The sequence below is a fragment of the Barbatula barbatula genome, assembly GCF_947034865.1.
Source record: "Barbatula barbatula genome assembly, chromosome: 18".
Classification (NCBI taxonomy): domain Eukaryota; kingdom Metazoa; phylum Chordata; class Actinopteri; order Cypriniformes; family Nemacheilidae; genus Barbatula; species Barbatula barbatula.
This window is the reverse complement of record NC_136781.1, coordinates 4,878,182-4,905,029: the sequence shown is the minus strand read 5'-3', so window position 1 is coordinate 4,905,029 and position 26,848 is coordinate 4,878,182. Positions and strand designations below refer to the sequence as shown.

The 26,848-nt window shown below is 38.9% G+C and overlaps 1 protein-coding gene across 7 annotated transcripts in view; it reads right to left on the bottom strand.

Annotated features, from left to right (window-relative positions):
• Nucleotides 1–26,219, bottom strand: part of rapgef2b (Rap guanine nucleotide exchange factor 2b) — an 86,155-nt gene extending 59,936 nt beyond the window's left edge. For all 7 annotated transcript variants that reach the window (XM_079480072.1, XM_079480073.1, XM_079480070.1 and 4 more), the window contains exons 1-3: nucleotides 25,654–26,219; nucleotides 3,662–3,732; nucleotides 2,467–2,523 (exon numbers count right to left, since the gene is read on the bottom strand). In XM_079480072.1, coding sequence (XP_079336198.1) covers nucleotides 2,467–2,523; nucleotides 3,662–3,732; nucleotides 25,654–25,722 — 197 coding nt within the window. In that variant the 5' untranslated portion in view covers nucleotides 25,723–26,219. The remainder of the gene's footprint in view (nucleotides 1–2,466; nucleotides 2,524–3,661; nucleotides 3,733–25,653) is intronic.
• Nucleotides 26,220–26,848: the final 629 nt, after the last annotated feature.

Here is a 26,848-nt window from a genome sequence, read left to right as displayed (position 1 = left end):
TTACAAGAAGCACAAATCGAACCCATCACAGCAACAATATGAAAACTTTTATAAAAATCATTTTAGTATCCCCAAAATAATACCATTGTAGTCCCAACCCTCTAAAAAACAGTGAGAACGGGTCGTTGTAGTGTAGCGCTTCAGACGGCATCATGTTTGTCTATTTGACACAAGCGGTTCAGAGGCTGTTTTGGTGGGAGGCTTTCTCCTGAGGGAAATCAGCAGCAGAACACAGAAGTCTAAAGATTATTATTAGTACTGAGGTTGAAAGCGGTGAGCTGTCTAATAAAAACAGTGGATGGAGTCGCTGAGGAACAGCATCAGGGCTGGTGTAGAGGCACAAGTGCAGTCTTAAAACTTAAATAGTCTTCTGCTGGGAGTTTGGAGACTGTGGATAAAAACAAATCCTTACTTATAGAACTAAACCGTGTTTATATCCATTTGCCTACTAGACCAAACAGACAAATGTGCATCATTAGCATGGAAGATTTAGAAACGGTTTTGGTGTCATCTCTTCCCTGTGGCCAATGAGCAGCAGGTGCCAGACGATGTCTGACTCCCGCTGTTTCCACACACGCGGGCACATCCATCAGTTTAGCTGACTGCCATGTATACCCTCGCTACAGCCGATCAGACAGCTATGATGTTGAAGAGATAATCTGCATTTGTTTAGCCAATTTGTTGTCTAATCCGAGACACAAACAAGCACATACACATAGACTACCAGTAGGTCACATTTACTTTTTATAAAACAATTGTCTCATCGCGGTGGTTTCAGATCATCACAATTATTATATTATTTAAAAAAAACATTTATGTTTTCAAAATTATATTTTGGTATACCGAACTAATTTCACACATTTAACTTTACACCCTGACATCAAAAGAAGAAAAAATATCACTCAAGTGTTTCAAAACCGGTTGACCGGTTTGTTTACAACATTACAAAAACACATTTTTCAGTTAAGAGCTGCAGCAATATTACATTAAAGTGGTCATATACATTTTTATCATAAGATGTCATTTTCCCTGTCATCATTTATAAAATAAGTATTTTATGTTAAGCAGAAATGAATAAATTTGCCTCTCTATGTGAAAAGTAAAACTGCAGGCTACTTTACATTCAAATTTCTAGTCGACTGACATCATCATTTCCTGTGAAAACATACCTGACACCTCAACTTATAAATCAATATTATAAGCTTACCGGTGTGCTTCAGGTAAATACAACAAGTATGGGGATGAGTGGTTGACAAATTTACCATACATGTGTCCTATGGTGTAATGTAAAAATATTTTATAATAAGAATAGGTCCGTCAAAAGATGAGTTTACATAATAAAATAAAAGTTTATTTACATAAGATATGTCTGTGTACTGCGCATATTCATTTTGTATCCTGTAAACAAAAACATTTATTCCGGATGTGATTAATCCTAGTTAATCGTTTGATAGACCTAATAATTAATATTTATAATATTTACATTTAGTCATTTAGCAGACGCTTTTATCCAAAGCGACTTACAGATGAGGAAACATTGGAAGCAATTATAACAACATAGGCACCAAAATACATAAGTGCATCAAAACTAGTCCATTAAAGCCTAGCACAGTATAATATAAAAAATTGTTTTAGAGAAATTGTTCCTCATTGTTTTTTTTTCAACATTTTTGCTGTCATACCATAGGAAACATTTAAAATAAATTCTTCAACTACCCATATGTAGTTGCATCTTTTTTTATGTATCTTTTACTAAGATTTTTCCCTTTTATTCTGACCCTTCAACTTACAATTTTGGAGCATCCCTAAGACTTCAGTGTGAACATCCTCTTCTTCTCTTGACATGAGTGATGACCGTTAATTGCGTATATGAGATGTGGGTTTCTTAGCAAATATTCCTCACACAGTGAAAGTGACCTAATTCAGCCACAGTAATAAACAGCTCATAGCATCAACTATCCACCCTTACATAGACGCTATCAGCGACAATGAGTGAATGAGACGTTCTCCTCATTGACAGCGCTAGTGACCCGAGGAGGGAGACGTGCACACTTTGTCTTCCTCCCGGAGAAAAGAAAAATGGAGTGTGAAATTGAGGGGGAGTGTCTGGGTGAACTCAGGGGAATATGTAAGTGTTTGAGGGTGCGTGCATGTGGCATAAAGTCCAAAAGCGGAGAGCATTGGGTGCTATAAACCGGGCAGCCCTGTGTCAACACCGCCTTTAAACACAGATAAAAGGATACAAGAGGGGACTTTAAAACGACATACAGAATCTCCACATGAAAGGAAATCTAAAGTGGGTCAGTGGGTCTTAGATGTTGTAGATCAATAGCTGTGTGCATATCACTCAATATATCTGTATTCAATGCCATTTTAAGCAACAAGACGTTTTAATTTTAGGTTCATACGGTGCTGTGAATGTAATGGTTTTGCTTCAGAGAAAATGTAAGTATAGTTTTTACTCACTAATAGAGAACTTCATTGGCTTCATGTCTTTCGTAGCGGACCGTTTCACACATTATTCTGTAAAAAAAGACAAAGACAGAGAAATAGAAAACACTGGGTTAAGTTATTACAGTACATGGCTCCAAAAACACTGCAGTTATGAAATACCACCCGGTTCATATTGTGAAACAAAGAAACACATTTACAAATCAAATGGGAAAATGGTTTTCAAGAACAAATGCCTTGCGGGTACAGATGTGGATAGTATTGCATTAATAACAATAAAAACCGTGTTGCTGAGAACACAGCCTGGATAAAACCGTGCTCTGTAGTTTGTCCTAGTTTGATGTTGGTTTACACTAGAAATCTGCTGCTTAAGCAAACTTGGACGTACAGCCGCAGAACAAAACATTCGGAGGGACAAAAACATTCTTCAAAAGACATTCCTCTGCAATGTTGTGGGGTAAAAGGTCATCCAGCATTCCCGAAGATGTGTGAGGACCACTAAAGAGGGGTATGGAAGGGGTCGGGCAGGGTTTAGAATGTTCTAGGACTCAATATCATGTAACAAAGTCTTCAAGAAGCATTTATACATACTCGCATGTGTATAGACCTGTATGAACATAAAACCACTGCTCTCATTTGTATTCCACAGAAGAAAAATCCATGTGCAGGTTTTAAATGACATAGAGGTGAATAAATCAAGACAGAATTCTCATTTTGGGGTAAAATCCAAGGGGTCAGATAGATCTATTGATCTACAGCAGTGGTCTCCAACGCGGTGCCCGTGGGCACCTGGTAGCCCACGTGAACTCTGTAAGGTGCCCGCTTAAAGTGCTACATCGTCATGAAAGGTTATTATTAGCAAGTGTTATAAGCTTTAATATCTGAAAGAAAACTGAATTTGGTTCTGTGAGTGTAAAAATAAGGCATCGCATGTTTAAAGTTTGAATGTATGTTATCAACAAGTAGCCCTCTAGAGGATTTTAGATATTTTGGTAGCCCTCGCTTACAAAAAGATTGGAGACCCCTGATCTACAGGATACTGATCCAGACATCTACTATCGACTGCTGAGATACCAGCTCAAACTTTCACTCCCGCTATTTGCACATCTGTCTATCATTGTCCCCACATCACCCATCACATGGTTGCATTTCATTCTTAAGCACTTTTACATTTATCCATCGTTTTATCAAATGCGTCCCACAGTTTTACCTCAGCTGGTGTTCCCGAAGATTCGACAGCGCTTCCATTCCATGCAGGTAGGAATATACGATCTCCAAATCCTGCAGGTGATAAAAATAAAAGATCAAAGTCTATTCATCTCGAATACCAAACACCCTGCCCAAAATATCACACAGTATGAGAAGAAATCATAAAGGTGAAGCAAAAGTAAAATATATTTCAAGACATGCCACCCGTACTAAAGTATGTGGTTGGTTTTTATATATTGGCTTTTGATATCGATCTCTGGTGGTGTTTTTATCCGTTCGCTGCAAATTGAAGTCTCCAAACAGGTCCTTTCACCAAAGACGGGACGCTCGAGCTATAAGTGGTTCTTCAGACAAACAGGCCATAGTAGATCTACGTAGTCGAGGACACAACACCACACTGTCCCCTTCTGCAAGCACAGGATCACTGACGCCAGAACTGGGCTGCCTTTGTGCTCACAAAGGCATGCTGGGATAGCAAAGAAAACAAAAGAGGTTCTATGCTTGGACACGGACTCACTTGATTATAAACTGAGAGACCCTGTTTGACAAAACACACACAAGACAAACGCAAACACACTGATCGCTAAACATTTGCCTTCTGATACAGCACAAATGACCCCCACCACGTCTCTACTCATATTGCTTAATATAAGCATATAAAAAACTGGACTATACCGAAAACCCGCTGGTATTAATGACCATTGCATGCTTCTGCAGGTGTTTACTCCGAACAACAAGAGAATAGAAAAATGCTGTTCTCTAGGCCTAATGTTTGTAAAAGGACACAAAATGACCCTTGCATGAAGGTAACAGGGGACAAGGTTAGACTGAATATATGGCATTGGAAACCAATGGTGACCTCCATCTTTTGCAGTGTCGAATTAAGGATTGCGAATTTTTGGTCTATTGTTTGTCGCCCCCTGGTGTGAATGACAGCATACTGCAGGACGTTGTGTGGGGAAATTAAGAACGTGTTCTTATCACTTTTTTTGGACAGTGCTGAAGACTAAAACTGTGTAGAAATAATGTCAGCCATTAAAAAAAAGAAATAGAACACAGTTCAGTGCATGAAATCCTGATTAAAATTGTTTTGTATGTTCATGCATTTGGCAGACACATTTATTTAAAGTGATGGTGGATTTAATGAAGGGGATTAAACACATGACCTTTATGTTACTAACACAATGCTCTACCAATTGAGTTTTTCCAAACGTTTTTTTTTACATTTAACTTACAAATTACTTTTTAAGTTAATGTTGTGTGGTTTAAATTTGGAATGCGGGCAGTTTGCACAACTTTGTGAAAGCTAACACACACAAGTGAAGTTTTTGATTTCTTCCTAATGCCCTTTACCTCATTTATCCTGATGCAAAGTGATGCTATGATGCGGTTGCTATGATGTTTATGAAGTGCTGTGTGGTCGCTAGAATATTCTTGATGGTTGCTACGGTAGCAAAAGCCACTGAAACACCATGAAGAAACCCGGAACTAAAGAAAACAAATCCCTGGCTGGGATGTTTGGAGACGGCGCAAATCCACCACTAGATGTCAGAGTGGTGAAGGATTTCATTGATTCAGGTCCTGTACTTTCAAACACTGCACCTCTCTGCTGGCAGGAATGAAGCTTTACCAGAACACTTTGGCTTTCTTTTCTTTCCCCCCTCCAATATTAAATTCAACATGGAAAGAATGTGCAGAACCCCATTTCTTCATCCCCAGTGTCCCCACGAGCTTTCGCTCCTTTATTATTTTTCTCTACGCTGGAATTCAGTATGCAACAGCTACAACACCATTGCATGTACTACGATAAATGACATTTGTCAATATTTTCTCATGTCTTCCTATATGTTATATATTTTCATATTTGTATTAAATAAAAAAATGATAAACTGTTTAGGTGCGAAAATTTTTCCTGTTAAGCTGGAACAATGCGGTGTGAAAATAATACAGATACAGAAAGATAATTTTTATTGACTATGAATTGAAATTAAACGGTTCTTCCATCTAACACTTCACATGTCTGTAAATGCAATTTTCGTCCATCATCCCATGTCAAAAATCTCTTACTGTAATACACTCTTACTGTCAGGCATAATTCACGCAAAGTACCATGCATGCATCCGACCATAACCATCAGTGCTGCGATGAAACCACAGACTGATGCTTTTTGTGAGAACATCTATTTCAAGACATTACAACCAATAACCTGGATGATGGGTCTGAATCATACACATCGTAGAGTGGGCGTGTTTACGCTGCATTGTTTACACACAGGATTCAAAAGGACGATCTTACAATCTGTGAAGACTCACAGACAACACGCACTCATTATTTCCAACATTTTACAAAAGGCTGCCCTTTCACTCTTTGCATTGTGAATACTTCCTTTTGTGACAAAAGGACCGCTGTGTTTTGTGATTGGTCAAGCACAATATGTAAAGCCCAGGGCACTCATCCCAGTGATTATGAAACTCTCATGGGAGTCAGTGGGTGCCGTGGTAACAAGCTGTGAGGGAAACGCCACTAAGAGCAGGTAGTGTGCGTATGGTACAATACGAAACCGGCGAGTTATGCAAACAACAGTAGCTGTGTAACTGCGTTCCTGACCTAAGCCTTTGCAAAAGTCAATGATCACATCACAAGACAAAATACATTCAATCTTGTGTGTTCTGTACACATCATAAAGTAAGCACAGCAATAATGACTTTCATTATTCAATGATGACCACATATACTTTGAACATATTTATTAGAATAAGAGAGTTTACAATACCGGTTTAAAGTTTAGGGCCATTTGCTTATCCCTTGATATAAATTAGACATTTAAGAAGTCTAGTAAATGTATCAAAACAAACAACAATGAAATAATATTGTGGCTAAAGTAATAATAAAATATATAATATTAAATAGAATAGAATAAAAAAACAATATTTTAATACAAATATATACAAAAATGATATAAATATATATAATAATAATAATTTTAATTGTTATATTTTTATTAAGTAAACACCCTTTAACCAGAATTTGTAAATATGTACTCTTTTTGGCATCAACCAGCTTCATGATGTATCACATTTTTTGGTTAATGTGATATTATTTTGAATAATAAGAAAATAAACTTCGAGAATGAAGTCGTAATAAATTAATAAAACTATGCACAGGCTAGAAGAACCCCGAACGCAAAAAACAAGTTTCACATTAAGTGTTTTACCATAATAAACCATAAACAAGACGGTAAACATGGTTTATTACATTAAGACATTAAAAGTCAAAATTCAAGACATTTCATAAATAAGTGAATAAGTGAAGTAAATATAGTATCGTTTCCTTTTGTAATTTTACACAATTCATCTGATAACGTTCAACGTACAGTACATGTTACTCTAATGTATTGGCATATCTCTATTAAATTAACCCACTATCGCATAAATAAACGTATCTGAAAGCACAATTCTTCTCTGTTCGGCTGTTTTGACTACTCAAAAAGCCTGTGTACCAACATTGTAAATGCAGCCCAGAATGGAGCATCTTGAGTGGTCAAGAGCCTCTTCACATTCCGCTCGGAGCATCACCGTAACCACGGCAACCAGCACTCTGAGTGTCTACATGATCAGTGGCTATAATTTCCCTCTATAACAATAAACCGCTGAAATCAGCTGTCTGAGCAGGTGGCGTGTCTGAAAATCTCCAGTCCGATGAGACCAATCATAGCACTTGAATTGTCACGCTGGCATAAAACTGAGCGTCTGTTGTGCATCTGCACACTTCCATCAAAAACGTAAAAAGAAGAGTAATCCAGACAGACATCATCAGCATCGTATTAATGCAATGTTCATAATGTGCTGTATAATGTTTAGAAATAGGGACGCTTTAACAGATTGCTGCCACCAACAAAAGATCTTAAAAGGTGTAAGAGCCACTTTACGACAGCACTGAGTTTTTTCCAAAATCGTTTCGAAGGACACACGCTTTATAAAACTCACAAAGAATTTAACAAAACGTCTGCATACTTTTTGCAACAACCTTTGTGTCACTCCTACGATGTCTTAAAATCCTCACTAGGTTCTGCACACAGCCTACATGTTTTGTTCTCCATAAAGAGTGAAACCACGCCTGAATGTGATCCTAAAAAAAATAGATATTACGCAACAGCTTTCAAAGCAAAACTTTGCCTGGTCCATATTTTAAAGAGATAAACAGAAGGCCTGCGTTTGATCAGAAGTTTCCAAGTCACATAATGCTCCATAATGCACCGTGGCGATGCTACAAATAAGATTTGAAAATAGACGTTGTGGCAGCTAAATGATCACTTCAGCATTAACACGTTGCTATTTTGTAGTCACCTCTGTAACGGTTTCGATAGGAACGTCTGCCCCTTTCATCTTTTGTGAAGTGTTTAACAATCACTCCACCAATGCACATACAACAAACGGTGGCTGATCCACACCGAGCGCAAGTGTTGATCTTTTTCTGTCGCGTGTCTGGTATGAAGAGACAGGGGCTCAAGGGTCATGGATCACATGACAGGTGTTCAGCTTGTTGCCTTGTGGAGTGATTGGATGATGGGCACATGATAGGATGATAACATGTGAGGGTCTGTCTGAAGAAAGCGAGCTGAAGAAAGAAATTACTTTTAGCAATGCTCATCAAAACTGCATCATAAAAGACGCGAAGAAGTGCTTGACCCAGATTATAGGCGGTATCATTGGACGCACGCACTGGCCCGAAGTTAACTTACGGTCTGTGTTTGGTTTTAAAACTGTTTTTGAATATTATTATTAATTTATATTTTATTTTATACTGTATAAATTGTATTAAATTAGTTTAAAACCACTCAACAGTTATTGATTCTTTGCAGAGGTCTACAGGATAGAGTGATATTCACCCGAAAAAATTATTCTGTCATCATTTATTCACCCGTAGAATGTTCCAAATCTGTTTACATTTCTTTGTTTTGCTGAAAACAAAAGAGGAAATTTGGAAGAATGTCAGATTCCCCCATTTACTGCCACACTAGGGAAAATAAATACTATAGGAGTCAATGGGGGATGAGATCTGAAATTTTTCCAAATATCTTACTATGTGTTCAGCAGAACAAAAAAATGATACAGGTTTTGAAGAATCTGATGTGAATTGATAAAAGATCACAGAATTTTCCTTTTGAGGTGAAGTATCACTTTAAGTTTGGGCCGCATAACGTTTGTTTTCGTTTTTGCACCTGAAAATGTCCATAGACAGACTAGATTGTATTAAAAATGAATATTTCATAATAATAATAGTTATAATATGTTTTATTTATATAGCTCCTTCCGAGAGCTCAAGGACGCGTTACAATCAAAGCAAACAGTAGTACAAAGAAAACAAAAAACACAGACATCGGAGCAACAGAGCAACAGATAAGGCCGAGCACAGCTTATGAGAAAAAACAACCTGAAAATAGGTGACTTGAGTAATGTTTTGAATTCAGGCAAGTTATTTGCACAGCAGAGAGACCTTGGAAAGGTTCCATAATTTGGGAGCGACGATACTAAAAGATCTGCCCCCCATGGAAGAAAGACGATACAGAGGGCGGGGAGTCTAGTGTCAGATGACCAAAGTAAGCGAGATGGAGTATATGGGAGAAGCAAGTTGCTGAGATACCGAGGAGCCAAACCATGAAGACATTTAAAAGTTAGCAGGATAATCTTTTATTTAATATGACTGGTAGCCAGTGCAGGTCAACTAAAATAGGGGTGATATGGGCAGAAGGTTTGGTATGTAATGCAATTTGGCAATAGAGGTGGCACGTAAACCAATGAAAAGAGCATTGCAATAAACATGGCGAGATGAGACAAAAGCATGTATAACCGTTTTTTAATGTATAATCTTTTACACTAATGAATGATCGAAGCTGGGCAATACGACGTAGATGATAAAACGCTGATTTAGTAATGGCGTTGATATGAGACTGGAGAGAGAGCTATCGAAAATCACACCAAGATTTTCAACAGTAACTGATGGAGTGAGAAGAGTACCAGTGATGTTACAGGCACAGTCAGAAGGAATTGTGGAAGTAAGCGAGGGGGTACCAATAATAATGATCTCAGTCTTGTTTAAGAAAATTTGAGTTGAGCCAAGCGTTTATTTCATCCATGCAGTCAGAGATTTTATCAATTTGGTGGTCAAAATATGCCCAACGAGTCTGAATGTCGTCAGCAAAAAATGATAGCTAAGGCCATGGTGATGTAAAATCGGGCCCAGTGGTAATATATGATATATGTTAAATTTAATTTGAAAAAACATTTAGATTCTTCTTTATGTAATAAAATTATGCTGGGTCAGCATTTAGTCGCCGACAACCCTGGAGAGAACAAGCCGTTTTGGAGAATGAACAGATGGATAGTAAAAATAAAAGCAGGAATTTTTTGCAAAATGTGTTTTATGTATTTTCTAAATAAAGAAATATTCTGTGTCCTTGCACAACTTGCTGTCATGTTGCTATGGTGTTGTGTGTGGTTGCCAGAGCAGTGAAATGTGGTTGTTATGGTGTTCCGAGTGGTTTTTCGCTTGTGCTAGATGTATATTTACAATCACAAGTCAAAAGTCACCACCCAAGTCTATTTAATATTCAAGTGCCTCTTTGTCTCGTGTCCTAAGTCTTCGTCAATTTCATCACATACCGAAAATCGGATGACTGCCTAAAAAAACAAGAAGCACTCATTACTAAGCTAGAAGCTTTTGGATTTTATCATGTAGGATGGTAAAGAAGTAATTGGAAGGTATTGGGGGAATAAGATCAGGACATGAGTGACGCAAGCAGGATTCAAACCTGCATGCTTCGCAGCACAATAGCTCCCTTATGCATCCTGAGATTATCTGTAAAGCCTTGTATATTGAAAAGGAATTGCAAAAAAGAATGTTGAAAGCATAACATTAAAATAAAAATGATGCAAATATTTGTTAGTGTTGTACCGCAACAATAATACTGAAAGTCTATAGTTGAAAACTGCATAAATCAAACTGCAAGCGAAGTTTAAAAAACACACAACAGCAACGGAGGCAAAAACATCCAGTGCAAAGTTGCTTGCACATTTTAATTAGCCCCAAGTGATCAGTCAGCGAGACAGCCGGAGTGACCCTTCAGGTCAAGCGTGTCTCTCTGCTGCTGTTTGTTAGCAAAAACGTCTTCAGAAACATGGCAACATTTCCTGCCCTGTCTTGAACACAGAAATCATTGGCAAAAAAGAAAAACTACAGAGCCTATGATCAAAGGAATTTTTGGGCACGTCAGATCAGGTCAGTTACGCCAACGTAAGGTTTTCAAACTGCAGCGTAAAGCCCGTTCAGCTGTATGACCTCCCCAAAGGCACGTGCCAACCTACAGATCACTCGCTGTGGCATTTATTAGCGTGTGTCTTTGTGTTTCCCGTGCCAACTGTGCAGGAGCGTGTGTTTATTCACACCACGCTGTCCTTGAGACCCTATTGACAGTGCGGCCCTTAAGGATATTTTTATCCATAGAACAGCACATGGCACCAGGTGGACTCTTTGCAAATAAAAACAAGGTCACCGGCGTTGGCGACTTAATATACTGTACAGTCAACTGAACTGAATGCAGTTTTGGCACAATGTGATCTAATTCCATCAGACGTCCAACTTAAAAACAATATGATGGGATAACTCGAACATTCACAATATATATGATAATTCTGAAAGTTACATTTGAAGCTGCAAGTTATGACCTTTTGGTTAAAAACTAAAAATCAGTCTTGAGCAAATACATAAAAAATGAGTGTAGAAAGCGTACAAAAGCGTAAAAATCGTAGGCGGGGAATACACGGAGTGACGCAAATCCGACCCGGACATGAAATTAGAACGACAGACGGCTCGTTGAATGTCTAAGTAGAAACAATGCATTTCGTATAACTCATCTTGATTCATTCCCTTAAATCATGCCACTTATTGAGATTGAATTGTTTTTAGCCAATATGTCCAGCCGCAAACAAATTTAAGCATCAACAAACCCCCGAAAGCTCGAGCCGGCCCACATCGAATGCTTTCATTGATCCAGTGACATTTAATATTTCCTCAGTACAGTCCCCAGCGTGCGTAACCGATGCTAAACGGCTTAGACTGTCATTGTAATAATAACCCAATGTGAGCGCGAGCAGCATTACAAGTCAAACGCAGTTTGACTGAGGAGAAAAGCTCCAAGCATGAGCACGCGCTTAACATCATGCCTTTAACCGACAGCTCTAATCCTGTAAGTACACAAGCACAGTGGACTCACAAAAACAGATGCTCTCGACAGCTCTGGTCTGATTCAAAGATCTCCACTCCTCATAAATGACATTAACTTTATTGCTGTTTGGCCAAACTGTAACCAAAGATTTGTCTGTTGGAGGTGTGTGTATAATGTACAACCAGCGTGGTTGTTTATAGCATGGTCCAAGACAGGCAATAATACACAAAGAGACACTTTTTGATATTTGGTAACGCTTTACAATAAGTTTGCATTTGTTAACATTAGTTGACATGAACTAATAATGACTGATACTTCTTAAAGGTCCAGTGTGTCATTTTTTGTAGGATCTACTGTCAGAAAAACAATATAATATACATAACTGTGTCTTCAGAGGTGTATAAAAACCTTACATAATGAAGCATTATGTTTTTATTACCTTAGAATGAGCTATTCCTATCTACATACTAGGGTTGCGCGGTGTACCGGTGCTACAGTAGCATTGCGATGCTAAAGCTTCAAAATTCCTGTGATGATGACATGACATCATCTTAGTTCTGTGTCAGCCACCGTAGTGCTTCGACGAGGAGGAGTGGAGTGAGCCGTTGGTTGCAAGTTGCTGCATTTCGTAAAATGGCCCTTAAAGTCTACTTTTTGTTCTACAATTTATTTCTCTACAGCTGCTGTGCAACAATGCAAAACTGTTAAGCGCTATAGAAATCAATTTGAATCGAATTTGAATAACCTGTGTTTACAGTATCACCTCACCAAACAGAGCAAGAACCAAACCCCATACGCAGCTAAATTAAACCTGGCAACTTAAAGTTCCCGTGAACCGGAAGTTGCGAGTGTTTACTTCTGTATTCTGATGCATTTCCGAGCGCATCGTAATTTCGAATCAGTAAAATGTAGGTGTGGCTTGTTTTCCCCTGCGATTTGATTGGATGTATAAAAACAGCTGTTGCATTTTGAAATGGAACTGGGAGCAGACTGACAGTTGAAGGGGAGAAGTTTATAGATGCCCTGCCCAAGACATTTAATTTAAATTAAAATTTAAAGGGATATTTCCTCACGCATTAGGGAGATGTTGGAAGCTAGACATCAACGGTGAACAGTGTCAATAATGGATATGGCTCTTAAAGAAATGCAATGATTCGCTTAAGAAGCTGTTCTTTGATCGATGGATGCACGTTTGGAGCTTCAAAAAATCAACACCCGTTCACTCCCATTTTACTGCTTAGAAGCAAAATGATACGTGATATTATAACTCTGACTGGATTATTCTTTCAGAAGAAAAGCATATTCAATTACGATACCTTGAGGGAGAGTAAAACATGGGGAAATTTTGATTTGGTAGTGAGATATCCCTTTAAGATGGATAGTCACTACAGGACGGAAGTGCATTTTCAGATTATAATTGAAGATTATGAGGGCACATGATTTTAAATAGAGAAGGACCCATTGACGAGCTATTAACAGTAAACACTGCAATGTTTCAAGAAAAAATAGGAATTGCTATTTTAATTTCACTGGGACTTTAACTAGTAAGTGAGAGTTAAAATAAACAAAACCCATAATTTGCTCCATATTGTATCCAACTTCACCAGTGCAGGTTACCCATAATCCCACACAGCGTGGGCATGCTGCTGCACACCACACCAGTCTTGTGTTTTTAATCGCCATTTGCAGGGAATGCAAGTCTTTTGTCAGTCTATTTAAAAGTAAGGCAGCAGGAGGAGCAGGCGACAGCAAATTTCCCTGCAGCGCTGTGCAGCATGTGTGATTAAACTGCAGGTGCTTGTGCGGCAGCCTGCAGGAATTTATTCTGACAGTCGAGCAGCTGCACACACTGGCGCGTCACATGCTGAAACCTAACCGGACTGCACATGTCCTCTTACATGAGAGGGCTGATTCTCAACCAGGTCTAAAGAGTGAAACTGTAGGATCTGATGAATATCAACCATTGTTTTACCACAGTTGCAACCAGAAATGTATCGGTTTTACTATAGGATCCCTTACCATGACATCTATAAAAAGCTCACCTGCCTTTGCTATAGTAAGACCATGGTTATTTTTCATAAAGGATAACAGATTTTCTTCAAACATGCACTAAACCCTTATGAAAGTTAACCATAGTTTTACTTTAGTATAGTGAGACATTTTATAGTATTAACTGTATATATTGCTTACTATTCGTTTGCATGTCAAATCATTTGGAATTAGCCAATTAGAAGACAACAACAGGAAGTGATGACCCGGCTGATGATTCTGGGTCTCAGTTCTGCTCCGACACCTTCTGCTGTCGAGTCAACACCTTTCATCAGAGCGGTGTTTGTTCACGCGCCGGTAGTGCAGCGCTTGCGACTGGAGCTGGCGGTCCTGCCAGCGGCTGCATTATTCATGCTGCAAATAAATGTGAATAATTAACAGCGACGGTCCAGTCTGCTGCTGTCAAGAGTCTGAGCCCGTCTGAGATAAAGAGCTGAAGCATGGGTCATATATATTTTCTTACGGTGACATCAAACTTCTCATAAAATGCTAAGATGTCTATTAAATGTCTAATGCAAATGAAAACATCTCAAAATTAAACGGCAGAAAGCGTCTAATTAAGAGGCCCGACATCTGCAAACATCACAGTCATCACACAGCACAACACACGTGTTAAATAATGCAGAACAACCAGTGAGGATGAGGATGAGATCCCTCAGTGCCAGAAGAGCATAAGGGAAGATGACGTGCCGTTAAAACAAGACTTCCTGCGGCATTCTTTCCTTTGAACTAGCTGCCATCAGTATTATTTCAGTGTTTGAAAATAAAAGATGAAGAGAGTAACTCCGAGGATATTTTAACAAGTGCAAAATAGGGTTTTATGCCTATCCTCTGGTCTGTAACAGAATATGAAATATGGTCTAATACCACTAAAATCACACTTACAAATAGTCAATAAACTCTTTAAAAGATGCCTCTAGACAACAACACTTAACCACATCACAGCTCTGTGTCTGGGATTGAAGCCAAACATACATGTGCTGTGTCAGAAATTAAAAAACACAGAAGTCAAACTAACCATTTATACAGTATTACTATTGTGTTACATGATGCATGATGATCATCTTGAGAAGACGAGATCATTTTTTATAAAACTAAAAAAGTCAGAAATTACTTGAACAGTTCATCACTGACTGACTTTCATGTCAAACCTTAAATTATTGAAACCTTATATCTTTACAAAGATAAATAAAGATGTTAAGCCAAACATCTGAAATCTTTCCATATAACAAACATCGAAGATGATCACTGATTTGGGAAAAAGTCTCCATCCGTCTTTGTTTTGTCAAAACAAAAGCCCTCAGACGCGTTTCCGGCGGCTTTTGTTTTAAGGGAAGAATAAAACAAAATAAAATATTAAAATAAAAAAATTATAATAAATGTCTTTAGATCAACAACGCCTGCAAGAATCTGCTAGATCATAAATGTCACGGTGGCAAATGAGTCAGGCTGTGATGTCAACAAACAGAGCCCGACCTCATAATGGAAAAAAGAAACCTCCAAACTGGTCTTAGACTTGTAAGGTCCTTCAGACATCATCGTCACCGTGCTCCTCCGACACGTAACTTCATCAACAAATAGCAGATGGGCTAACTGTATAGAAAAACCCAAGTTATGGAAGGGCGTGCTGTTCTTTCTCTCCCCCGACTATTAAATGAAGAATTACAGATGCTGATGTAGGCAAAACAGCACTATTCTGCAGCCCTGGATGTGCTACATCATCAAAACTACATCAGGGACAGTCGAGTCTCAGTTATAGGCCAAGGGCTATGTCCAAAGCCCAACAGCTTTCTTCCACTCCGCTCCCTCAAACTCTCAAAACCCGTCTGTAAAGCTATTGGCCGGCATTTAGGTGAGTGACAATCGCAGATCAATTGAAGTGTCTCTCTATGTAGTGCGATTCTATTCCTGCCATTCTGGTCCACTCGGTTGCTAGGAGACTCAGAGACAAAGAGCTCCTTTTCTGAGCATTCAGAGTATTTGGCTGCATATTTTAGCCCTGTGGGGTACATAGCCCTCCTTTGAAGACAATGCGATCAACAGAATTTGAATTGGTGGAGAAAACTGGGAAGAGCAAACCCTGAGCAGCTCCTGAAAAACAAAAGTGTATAATATATACACATACCCTCATACCGTAGGGAACGGCAGATACAAACAGAACAGGTACACTATCAGAAATAAAGGAGGGTAGCCTACTCTTTGGAAAAAGTATTCCTTTGCACTTAAAGAGTGTATGTTACCTCAAATGCACATATGTTAACCAAATATCCGTACCTAAATGGTTCATATTTGTACCTTATTAAAGAGTACCAACCCGGATACAGCTGTACTGAATTGTTTAGAAAAACAATGTTAGAAAAGTCTTATATCTAGCTTATTGTTTGTTTTAGAATAAAGTCATTTCTTGTAAAGTTCCAATGTATGATATCTATTGACAGAAATGCAATATGTAATATGCAAAAATATGTCTTTAGAAATGCATTAAGACCTTACATAATGAAGCTTTATGTTTTTATTACCCTAGAATCAGCGATTTCTATTTACATACACCGCAGGTCCCCTTACATGGAGTTCGCCATGTTGTTTCTACCGTAGCCCTAAATGGACAAACTGCTACAGAACGTGTTTCATAAATACGTTATCTCCATCCGCAAAGAAGCAAAAACTTGACGACATCTTAGTGCCGTTGTGCTTCGTGCGGAGCTTCGGGAGGGAGGGGGAGCGGTGGAGTGAGCCGCTGGTTGCCATTTGCAACCTCCCAGCTAGATGCTGCAAAATTTCATACACTAGACCTTTAACTAACTAATATGTTAAGTGTTTGAACTGCCGTGTTGAAACAAACAGATTCACTAAAACAGACCAGATTCCTCAGCATAAAAGCGGCAATGTTACAATTTTTGTAATGTAACAAACTCAATTGTTTGTCTGATTGGTCGGCTCAGAGCTCACTTCTTGTTTACAAGAGGTCATTGTGTGACACTATCCTGGAAGCTCACAGTGAAGGCATCTGAAGAACAGATTATGCTATTTTAGTCTGCGTCCTCAGGATGTTGCCCCACAATTAAATAAATAAAAAACTCCAGAGAAACTGTCATCAGGAAAAGTATAGAAACAGATTCGATACGTTTTTTTTTTTATTAGATCATTAATTTCCTACAGTGTATTTAAACCGCTTATCCATTATTAGGACCATTCACTTTCATATCCTTTCCAAACCCACATGACTTACTTTCTATTGAACCACAAACACAAGAGCGGTGAAATATGCTCTCACTGTTCTTTTCCACATTCAGTAGGAACGGGACATGTCAAGCCTCAAAAAGAATGAGAGTTGACTTCAGTCGCCTTCTGTTTCCAGGAAAGAAGAGATAAAAAAACTGCTAACCTTATAGTAATTGTTAGAAATAGTCATTTGATTTAACAACACGACAATTAGTGAATAACAACAAAGTTTATGTGTTAGTCTAAACTAAACCCTTTAAAACCCCATTTTGTTCTGAATTTCTTTGTTATATAATATTTTTCGTCAAACGTTTGTTCCACGCCTGACTGTGGCAAGTCCCTGCAGTGAGGCATAAATAAGTATGACTCCATTAATAATGTTACTGTCTCGCATATTGTCACACTCACTAAACCGGCCTAATTTTCATGCTTTCTATTGAACAAGCCTTAGCGGAGTAAGTTACTACTCAACGTGACAGAATAATTACGCTGATGAGTTGTGACAAGCGATAGCCGATTTCAACTGGGGTCTACTGTACTGAGACCGCCCTCGATGACACAAAGCTTAAGGGGCCCGTACGAGGATAAATGACTGGCCTTTTCCCTTTTACCACAATCAAACGGCGCTCTTATTAGCATAATGCTAAACTGACGCTGACGCACATAACAGCTTTCCATAAGACATCGTTGGTGATTATGCGAATGCACAATATGCTTTGACACAATGGAGCAGTGTGAGGCATACACATTATCAGCCGGGTTCGGACACCCACGTATCGGGAGTGCGGAGGCGATGACCAGGTGCAGGAGCTGATAATCAGATGTGTAACATAATCTTGTAATGTGATATAACATGAATTTCAAACAAGCAGCTGATGCCACTGCTTTAAAAAAATCTTTATTGCTTAAACGCATGACATAAAGCCTCACATTTAGGGATTTATCACATGCTTGGGGAAAGATGGGCTTTGCAGGCCTATAAAAAAGAATGACTAGGAATTGTTCGCAATGGACCCATCGACTTTATGGATAATTGTGATCTGCAGTAGTGAAGAATATCTGGGTTGGCTCCTTACAGCAGAGGTCTGTTATTATGGGGCAACATAAGGGCTTTCCTGTTTCTAACCTATTTGAAAGCCTTCTACGGTCCCGATCAAACACAAACGGGCCAGTGAAGACGGGTTTAAGCTAATTGGTTTTATTAGACACAGGGGATTAGGACTAGAATAGTCGCACAATTGTGCTTAGTGTGACAGGGCAAAGCTTAACAAACAAGATCCGAGACCACAAATGTAAGTAGAGTGAAGAAAAATAAATGCAAGAACGATTTCATCCAAGGATGAGGCTGAGAGCCAACATAAGATTCATCCACCACCAAGTTATCCACCTGTCTCTTTGCATTTTAAGACTGATTTGTAGGGAAAGATGAAGCAGACACAAGAATGTCAGTCTGGTGGTTTTGAACTCTCATTTAAAGCTCTGTTCTTCTGTTGAACACAAATAGAAGATATTTAAGAATGTCGGAAAGCAAAGAGATCTGGGCCACTTTTGACTACCGTTGTCATTTTTCCTACTGTGGTAGTCAATGGTGGCCAAGAACTGTTTGGTTACAAGCATTCTTCCTTATATCTTCCTTCTGTGTTCATCAAAGAAATGTATTCAGATTTGTAACAACTCGGGGTGAGCAAATGATGATTTTTGGGTGAACTGTCCCTTTAAATGACTCAAATGCAACCAAGATTCGAAAATCTTAATTGTATTTTCAAATACTAAGCTTTTTCAGGCTTTGTTAAGAATAAAATGTTTCCCTAGAGCTCACTGAAAGAAGTAATAATGATGTCATAACTTAATGCTCAACTCTCACCCTCATGATGAAATCATGGGGCGAGTTGCTTCCCATTAGGGCCAAAGCTTTTAACAGAGGTCAAAGGTTTCTTTTGTGTCATGCACAGACAATATCTATCAGGATTCTCTGACATCACAGAAAACCGCACATAATAACCGAACTGCATATCAAGCATTTGAAGCAAATACTGAGCCCTTATTCGCTGAAAATCCCCTCATCGTTCATAGCAGTCAACACTTTGAAGGGCAAAGCTAAAGCTAATTCGCCACAAACTCTGCTTTGAGCATCCATGAGGTGAACTAAAGGAAGCGTCACACCGGCTGATAGAGACTGTCGTGAGTTAGGATGAGGTGTTAACACACAGATTGAGGAGTTGCACCTGGGAAGGGAATCCATGCAGAGGTTCAGCCCAGTTCAATGCCCACCCGGGAGACAACAAAGCTCCTCTATCGGTGTGAAACTAAAGTCAAACTGTCAAAGATTCCACCCTGAATTAGATTGGATTACAAAGCATCACAGCTGTGCCACTGTTAGTGTTGGGATCCTCAACACACGAAACAGCATTGGTTTCCATTGACTTCCATTGCATGGAAACAAAAAAGATACAGGTTTCAAACAACATGAATAAATAAAATATGACTTTGGGCTTTTAAATGGGGATTTATAAGGAAGCAACGTGTGCACAGCAAAGTAGCTAGGATTTAGATCACAGACAAATCTCACTTATTCATGCCGGGCAGTCGGCCAGGGCATCACCTGGCTTAAATCCTCGGCATCCTAAAACCACTGCTGAACCTCATAAACAGGTCCACGGAGCCATAAAGAGCGAAGGGAATATGACCTCATCGCTAGTGCTTTCTGACTGGCCATGTGCCATTGTTCATGATAGAGGAGAAATACAATACTGGGCTCATGTGTCTGATCTGTTCCTCCGCATAGCCAAGCGCACTGGACACATACAGAGTGGAAAAACACAATTAATTACATCGACACTATAGGTTACCTATTACAACAGCGTCAAATATTTTAGATGAATCATATACAGTAGGTCAGGATGTAACGATTCACCGTGAGCCGGTTGAAAATCGATCATACGAAGTTGACGATTCAAGCCGGTTGAGACGTTAAAAGAATCGCAGTACGTGTTTTGAACAGCAGGGGCCACTGTGTTCACTGTAAACTTGGCAAACGTGGATATGCTGATATTTCTTAAAAAAGCTAACGTTAGGAAAAGCACAGATAAAGTCATAGTTTGTTTATATTAAAGAGTATTTGCAATTTAGTTGCTATTTGACATATTAGATATTTTTATTTTGCAAAGAATTTTGAAGCATTAGAGAAATAATAAAAGGGCACTTGTTCATTTTTTATTTAACTCATTCTGTAAAAATAAATCATAAATAAAATTGCATCGTGAGATCAGATTCGTGACTTGCATCCCATCGTGAGCTGAGTGAATCGTTACATCCCCAATCACAGCGATGTAACAATAGGCCTATTATCGATATTGTGTTATCGCAATAGCAAAATTGTCTCAATATTATCGTGGTCACACAACGATCAGTGTTGGTTGAAACTAGTTACAAAGGAATTCGTTACTGTAATTTAATTACGTTTCCCTTGCAAAAGTAAAATAAGGGATTACTCCCAAAAAAAGTAATATTCTTTTAAATTACAGTTACAGTTACTTCTGATGTAATTAAACTAAATTAAATACTTTGTGTAACATATGTGTATCTGAAATATCGGAATTGACATTAAAATTCAAAGACTAACTTTAAATTCTGTGCTTTAATGTATCTCTCACATTTGTAATGCTTTGCTCAGTTAATAATGTCGTTTCATATTATGTATTTGAATTAATTAAAAAAGCCATTTGATGTCCATCCCCGAATCACTTAACTTATCAAGCTTGATAGAACATGTAAAGTAATTAGAAATAAGTAATTCAATACTTTTTGGAGAGAGTAATTTGTATAGTAATCTAATTACACTATTGAATATGTAATTAGTAACTAGTAATGAATTACTTTCAGAGTAACTTGCCTAACACTGGAAACGATAGGACTTCCGGGCCTTACGTAGAGAATGTTAGAAAAAATAATAGAAGTGTTTTAGGTCATTTGACCCATCTCATACTATAACTCATACCTCTAAGTAACAGTTATGATTAGAGGATAAAGAAGATGGAAATGTGTTCTAAGCATTCAAAGTCATCATTTGTCATTTTATTACAATAAATATCGTACCGTGAACTTAATAAAGAGGTATTACCATACAGTGAGTACTAATGAATCATAATCAATCATATAAGCATTAAACAACAATTTGGGAAAGTATCGGAATGTATAGGTGTTTGTGGATGACGGTCTACGCTGAATGAAAGAAGCTTTTTGAAAAACAATCCCGATCCCACCGCAGGTAATTCATCTGCTAATGCTTTGCTTTACATACACAGATGCTAAGTGGTAAAGCGCACAGTGGATTACGAAGGTAGGGCATTTAAATCGGTAATTTCAGGCCGGTTTCGTAGTTTCTCTATTAATACCATCAGGATTTAATTCAGGAAATCTAGCCACAGATTACCTGCTATCAGGCCATTTCTACCCAAAACAGATCCAACATTTAAACGTCAAGATACTCAAACACTTCAATCTGACTGTTTTTAGTTTTTTCAATCAGAAAGAATGTCTCTGCTGCTCTCTGTCTGAGAAATACATTTAGAAGACCTTAACATTTCTGTACTGCTGCTAAAGTTTTGTGCTGTCTGAACTCTTTTCATCAGACCGCTATGGGCGATGCAAGCCATGAAATAACACAATGCACGTCGGTCACAGCACAGAGCATAACACTGTCATACCGGAGATGAAAGATGCATGCCACATACGATTTTCTCAACAATCGAACACGACACGAAAAGGCATCTCAAAACTCTTAACAAGTGTCAAGTTGTGCTGATATAGAGGGGTGTGTTCAACGTGTATTGATTCCGTCATTTGGCTCTACAGTATATTTGAGCAAACCTATGAGCAACAGAAACAGAATGTTTGCCTTAGCAAGCTCCTTTAATTAAAGCACGATAGGTGTCATGACTCATGATTTGTAAAACAAAGTAATTCAGAGATCCATGTGCACTGTGCCGGGAGCTAAGGAGCGAGAGTTTCCATCTACTGAAGATCACAGAGAGATGCTTACAAATGGATCAGAGCAGAGAAACTACCGATCAAAGTGATCTGTTGAAAGCGGGGGATGAAGATGAGCTCTGCTATGACACAAGTCGCCCACGTCAGGATCAAAGAAACCACCGGAAGGGACGTGATGGGCTGCTCTACACTTGCACATATTCTGTAGTCAAATTAATCTTTTTAACAAACCCCTTCATGTTCAGCGATCACATTTCCCTTGTTTTCACTTGATCTTGTGTTGAAGGGACAGTTAGCCAAAAATGAAAATTCTGTACTCGTTCACATAGCCTTTTGTCACTTCAAACCTGTATGACTCTCTGTCTTCTGCAGAACACAAAAGAAGATATTTTGAAGTATGCTATCATCTTCTTTGGTGTTCTTATCTTATAAGAAAAGGGTCTTATATGTTTGATATGACAAAATGGTGAGTACATGATGACAGAATTTTAATTTTTGGCATGAACTGTTCCTTTACATAACAGCCCAAGACATACAGACTATTAAAGCATATTTATAGAAAACAGCTCTCTCAGGTCAATGACAGACAGGATGATGATATGACACTTGTTCTGGTATTAACATGCCAGTTGTCATTATATGTTTATATTCTCCGGTCAGTCAGTCTATTCGTTCTTTGTAAACTGAGATGGGAAATGTCACTCAAACCAGTCTTTGTTCACTTTGTGTGTACCGTATGCGTCCAACCGCTTGTGTCAAGGCAATGACTTCCATTCATAGGAGGCATGTGACTTCAGTCAGCTGCAAAAGCAAGACTACAGAAGCAAAGTCCTGAGGTCATGACAACAACTGTTCTTACAGCAAACTGTTGAAATGTAGAATTGATTTAAAGCAACATGTTTTCACAGTGAGGATGGCCAGATACAAGTCTACAGATATGGAATGTCTTGCATCATGTTTAAACTTTTTGCAAGAAATACAACCGGCTCTGTGTGAACATTTCACATGAAAACTGAATGATTCTTTGCATTGATTTGGATTGTGACATTGTTTTCATGACAATTTCCCAAGCATTCCAAACGATTTTTTAAGCATAAACCGTCCAAACATTTTATTCCCATGTCACACTTCTTTCTATTAAATCTAAGGTGCAACAAGTTCTTTGAAGAATACATGACAGCCGCCCAAAAAATGATTTTATCATTCACTCACTCTCATGTCATTAAAAACCTGTATGACTTTCTTTGTTTTGCTAAATGCAAAAGAAGATATTTTGAAGGATGTTTGTAACCCAAAAACCCTGGACCCCATTGACTTCTACTGTACGGACAAAAGAGACGTTTCTCACAATATCCCTTTTGTGTTCCACAGAAGAAAATCACACAATTAAATGTTTTGATGGTACTATCCCTTTAAAAGAAATCTGCAGACACCTGGAGCTCACTGACTGGCATATGGTGCAAACAAAGCAGCTTCATTAGAGAAAAACAAAGGAACCGGGCGCAGGAGGATTTCTTTTAAACAAACAGGGAAAAAGACTTCTTCGGCTTTGTCAATCTCCGCCGACAGGCCTGTGATGCACTTCCTATTTCTGTGAAAGCAAGGAAGGAAGTAGTCGGAAGGAAACCATCAGTCCAGGATGACCAGCTTTTTATAACGCCCGTGGGCATCAAAAACAAACACAACCAGATATTGTTTGATGACGGCAGACAGCTTTATTTATATGCTCACTGCCCATTCACCTCCTTATTCACGGCTCTTAAGAACAATAAGAAATGTGTCCTCTGCTCTTTGATCTACTGGCCAGTTTAAAGCATCCTGACCTGCATACCCATCAGCTGTCCAAAATCCCATCCACAATTCCCCCAAAATCACCTATTTTGGCTCATTTCTTATTTACACCTTCCATCAACATGTTAATGCAGAGAGCTGAGGCTGTTGCTGTTGAGCTTCAAGCTCCATTAGAATTGGCTTCTTTAGGGGTTTACATACTAAGGGTGTCTAAAGCACATTTCAGTTTCACATTTCCATCTAGTGATCATTACATTTGCGGACCTCAAGCCTTTAGGTGTGGTTCATTCAGTCTTCAGGCGTCAGTATCCCCCTAACTCAAATACTTGCTGATCACTCAGACGGATTTGCGGGGATTGCTGATCGGTGGCCAACTCTGAACTCAACCCAGGAAGATTTAAAGGCTCCGTCACTCACTGGGAACAGACAAGGAATATCACGTAATCTTCAGGAAATCAGTGGTTCTGCTCTTGCATTTGCTAATGAATGCCATATACTGACCCTTAAGTATCTCTGTGGTCTGTAATGGTCAAATCAGGAAACAAACAACAACCGGTGCACAGGTTCCTAATGATAGCTGTTTCTATTTCACAAAATCAGCTCGTCCAAACAAAAGAGATTTCATAATAAGTGTGTCTTAGTATGTGTCTTAGGGCTCAAATCAGATGTAAATTTTTCATTTTGACAATGAACGTCTGCGTGATTGGGTTAGTACATGTGCCCTTAAGAAAATTAACCAGTAAACGTGTATTGACCATGTATTTTTGCAGATCTGTAATCATTTGTATTGCCATAGTTTTATTGCACATTTTACGGTTAAACTATATGCAGCATAGTATAAAATTGGTAACTACGGTGTTTTATGGTTACTACAGTTAAAGCATGGTTCATTTTCGTAGGGATGAAGAAGGCCATTTATACATGTATGTTCACTTCATATCATACACTGGCATGGCATTGTTTTCGGTAAACGCACACAATATGAAACAAAAAGGTAAATATAAGGTCAGAAATACACAGATGTGAAAGAGATGGATCGAGTGGCTCCCTTTATGTCTGACAAAGCAGCCGGTGTATTCTGGCAGGGGTGCATTTCTCGGCATTACACCGGTCACCTCAAGTGCACGACACATTATTTAATTGTTATCGATTTTTATCCTCCACAAATCATTACAGGCGATACAAATGCTTTAAAAATTAAAACTGGAAATGCATTGTGAAATTGACATGTATCGAGAGTCTTGCAGAAAACCGAGAAAGGAAAAAATACACTTTGTCGCCGGCTAAGCCACGTAAAGGGGTGGAGACTGTGCAAGCATAATGTCATCGCATCGTCTTTCACTGCATAACCGTCGGTGTGTCTCATATCCCACGAAACCATGGCTGTGGGTCATGTTAAATAGTTTCCTACACACAGCTGAACCGGAATTCCTCCTGCAACTGTTACATGTAAAGTTGGCAACGCTTTGAATACGCTTAATGCAAGCAGTGCAAGAATAAAAACACAACACAAAATGGCAACATTACATTGTGACTGTAAAGTTGAGGATGGAATTATACACATACGCATGCTCGGTCATAACATGTGAATATAAACTGCAAACACTGTGCAACAATGTATCTGCTATGTACGACACACGCGCATCGTGCTTTATGAACCCGTAAACATTTACCAACAAGCATACATAATAAATGGCTCATAAAAGACTGTTTTCTGACCTGTTGCGTCCTCTCAGACGGATTCACCATGACCGCCTGCCGAAAACTGTTATCCACATAGGACGCCATGGTTTTGAAAACAGTTCAATGATAAGTGAAATAATCCAAAACGATTCTCAGAGCTGAAACTGTAGTTTCTATATAAGAGAGCAGGCGCAGAGGGAAGAAGATTCTGTCCCCAGGCCACAGCCTAAGCCCGGAGCTTTCTTAATGTCCCTGGTCCAAATCCTACAAGACCGGTCAGTCTGCTGTTCCCTTTCCAGCCGCTGAAGCTTCGCTATGGGTTGACAGCCGTGTCTCGTGTCGCTCAAACGCTTTAGCGAGGAAGCAGCGGGTTCGGATTTTACGCAGACGCGCGCATTTTTCAGCATTCCGTTTGTCGTTCGCTATTCCATCTGCTTGAATATTCCGGTTTTAAAAAACATGCAATCCGTGTGTCGTGTGACTGTCCATAATCCTTTTGCACACCAGTGGAGGGTCAGAGACAACATTTATAACGGGTGCTTTTGCTTGTGAAGGCGACGGAAGGTGCGCTGTCTGGGTTCGCTGTTGTCTGCCACCACCATGGTGACCGACCGCCTTGATAGGTTTTATATGGGCGAGTCTATTCAGCGTTATAACGCGCCCAGTGTACGGTTTAACAAACGCACGGTGACCTGTCGCCATCCACTGCGTGAAACACGAATTACAGGCTTGTGGGGAAATAAACCGCTGGTTTATAGCGGTCAGGGTGGAACAAAGAACAGCAAGTCCAACTGACAGACTTGTTTTATTGGTCTATATCAACAACAGACGAAAACGACAAAACTGGATGGATGGATAAAAAAACAGATAGTACTGTGATGGTTTCCATGCAAATGAGCCAGCTGTGCCATTAAAATCCGTTACTAATATATGTAGCTATATGTGTTTGGGGTCTTCTTCGAAAAGGGTGTTTTATCCCTACCAAATAAAACCACACCAGTAGAGACCCATATAGTTTCCATTAAAACCGTTAAATTTGATCTTATAACCATCAAACCCATTTCTGTGATGGTTTCCATATGTATTAATCTCTTACACGCCTTATGCTGACATTCTAATTTACAATTGCCTTTATTATGCCTGTTATTATTTAATTGTGGATAACATATTTTTTGGTCGATTGTTTGTTTTGCTTAACTGATAGTTATTCTCTTTCTGTGTTTGTTTGTGA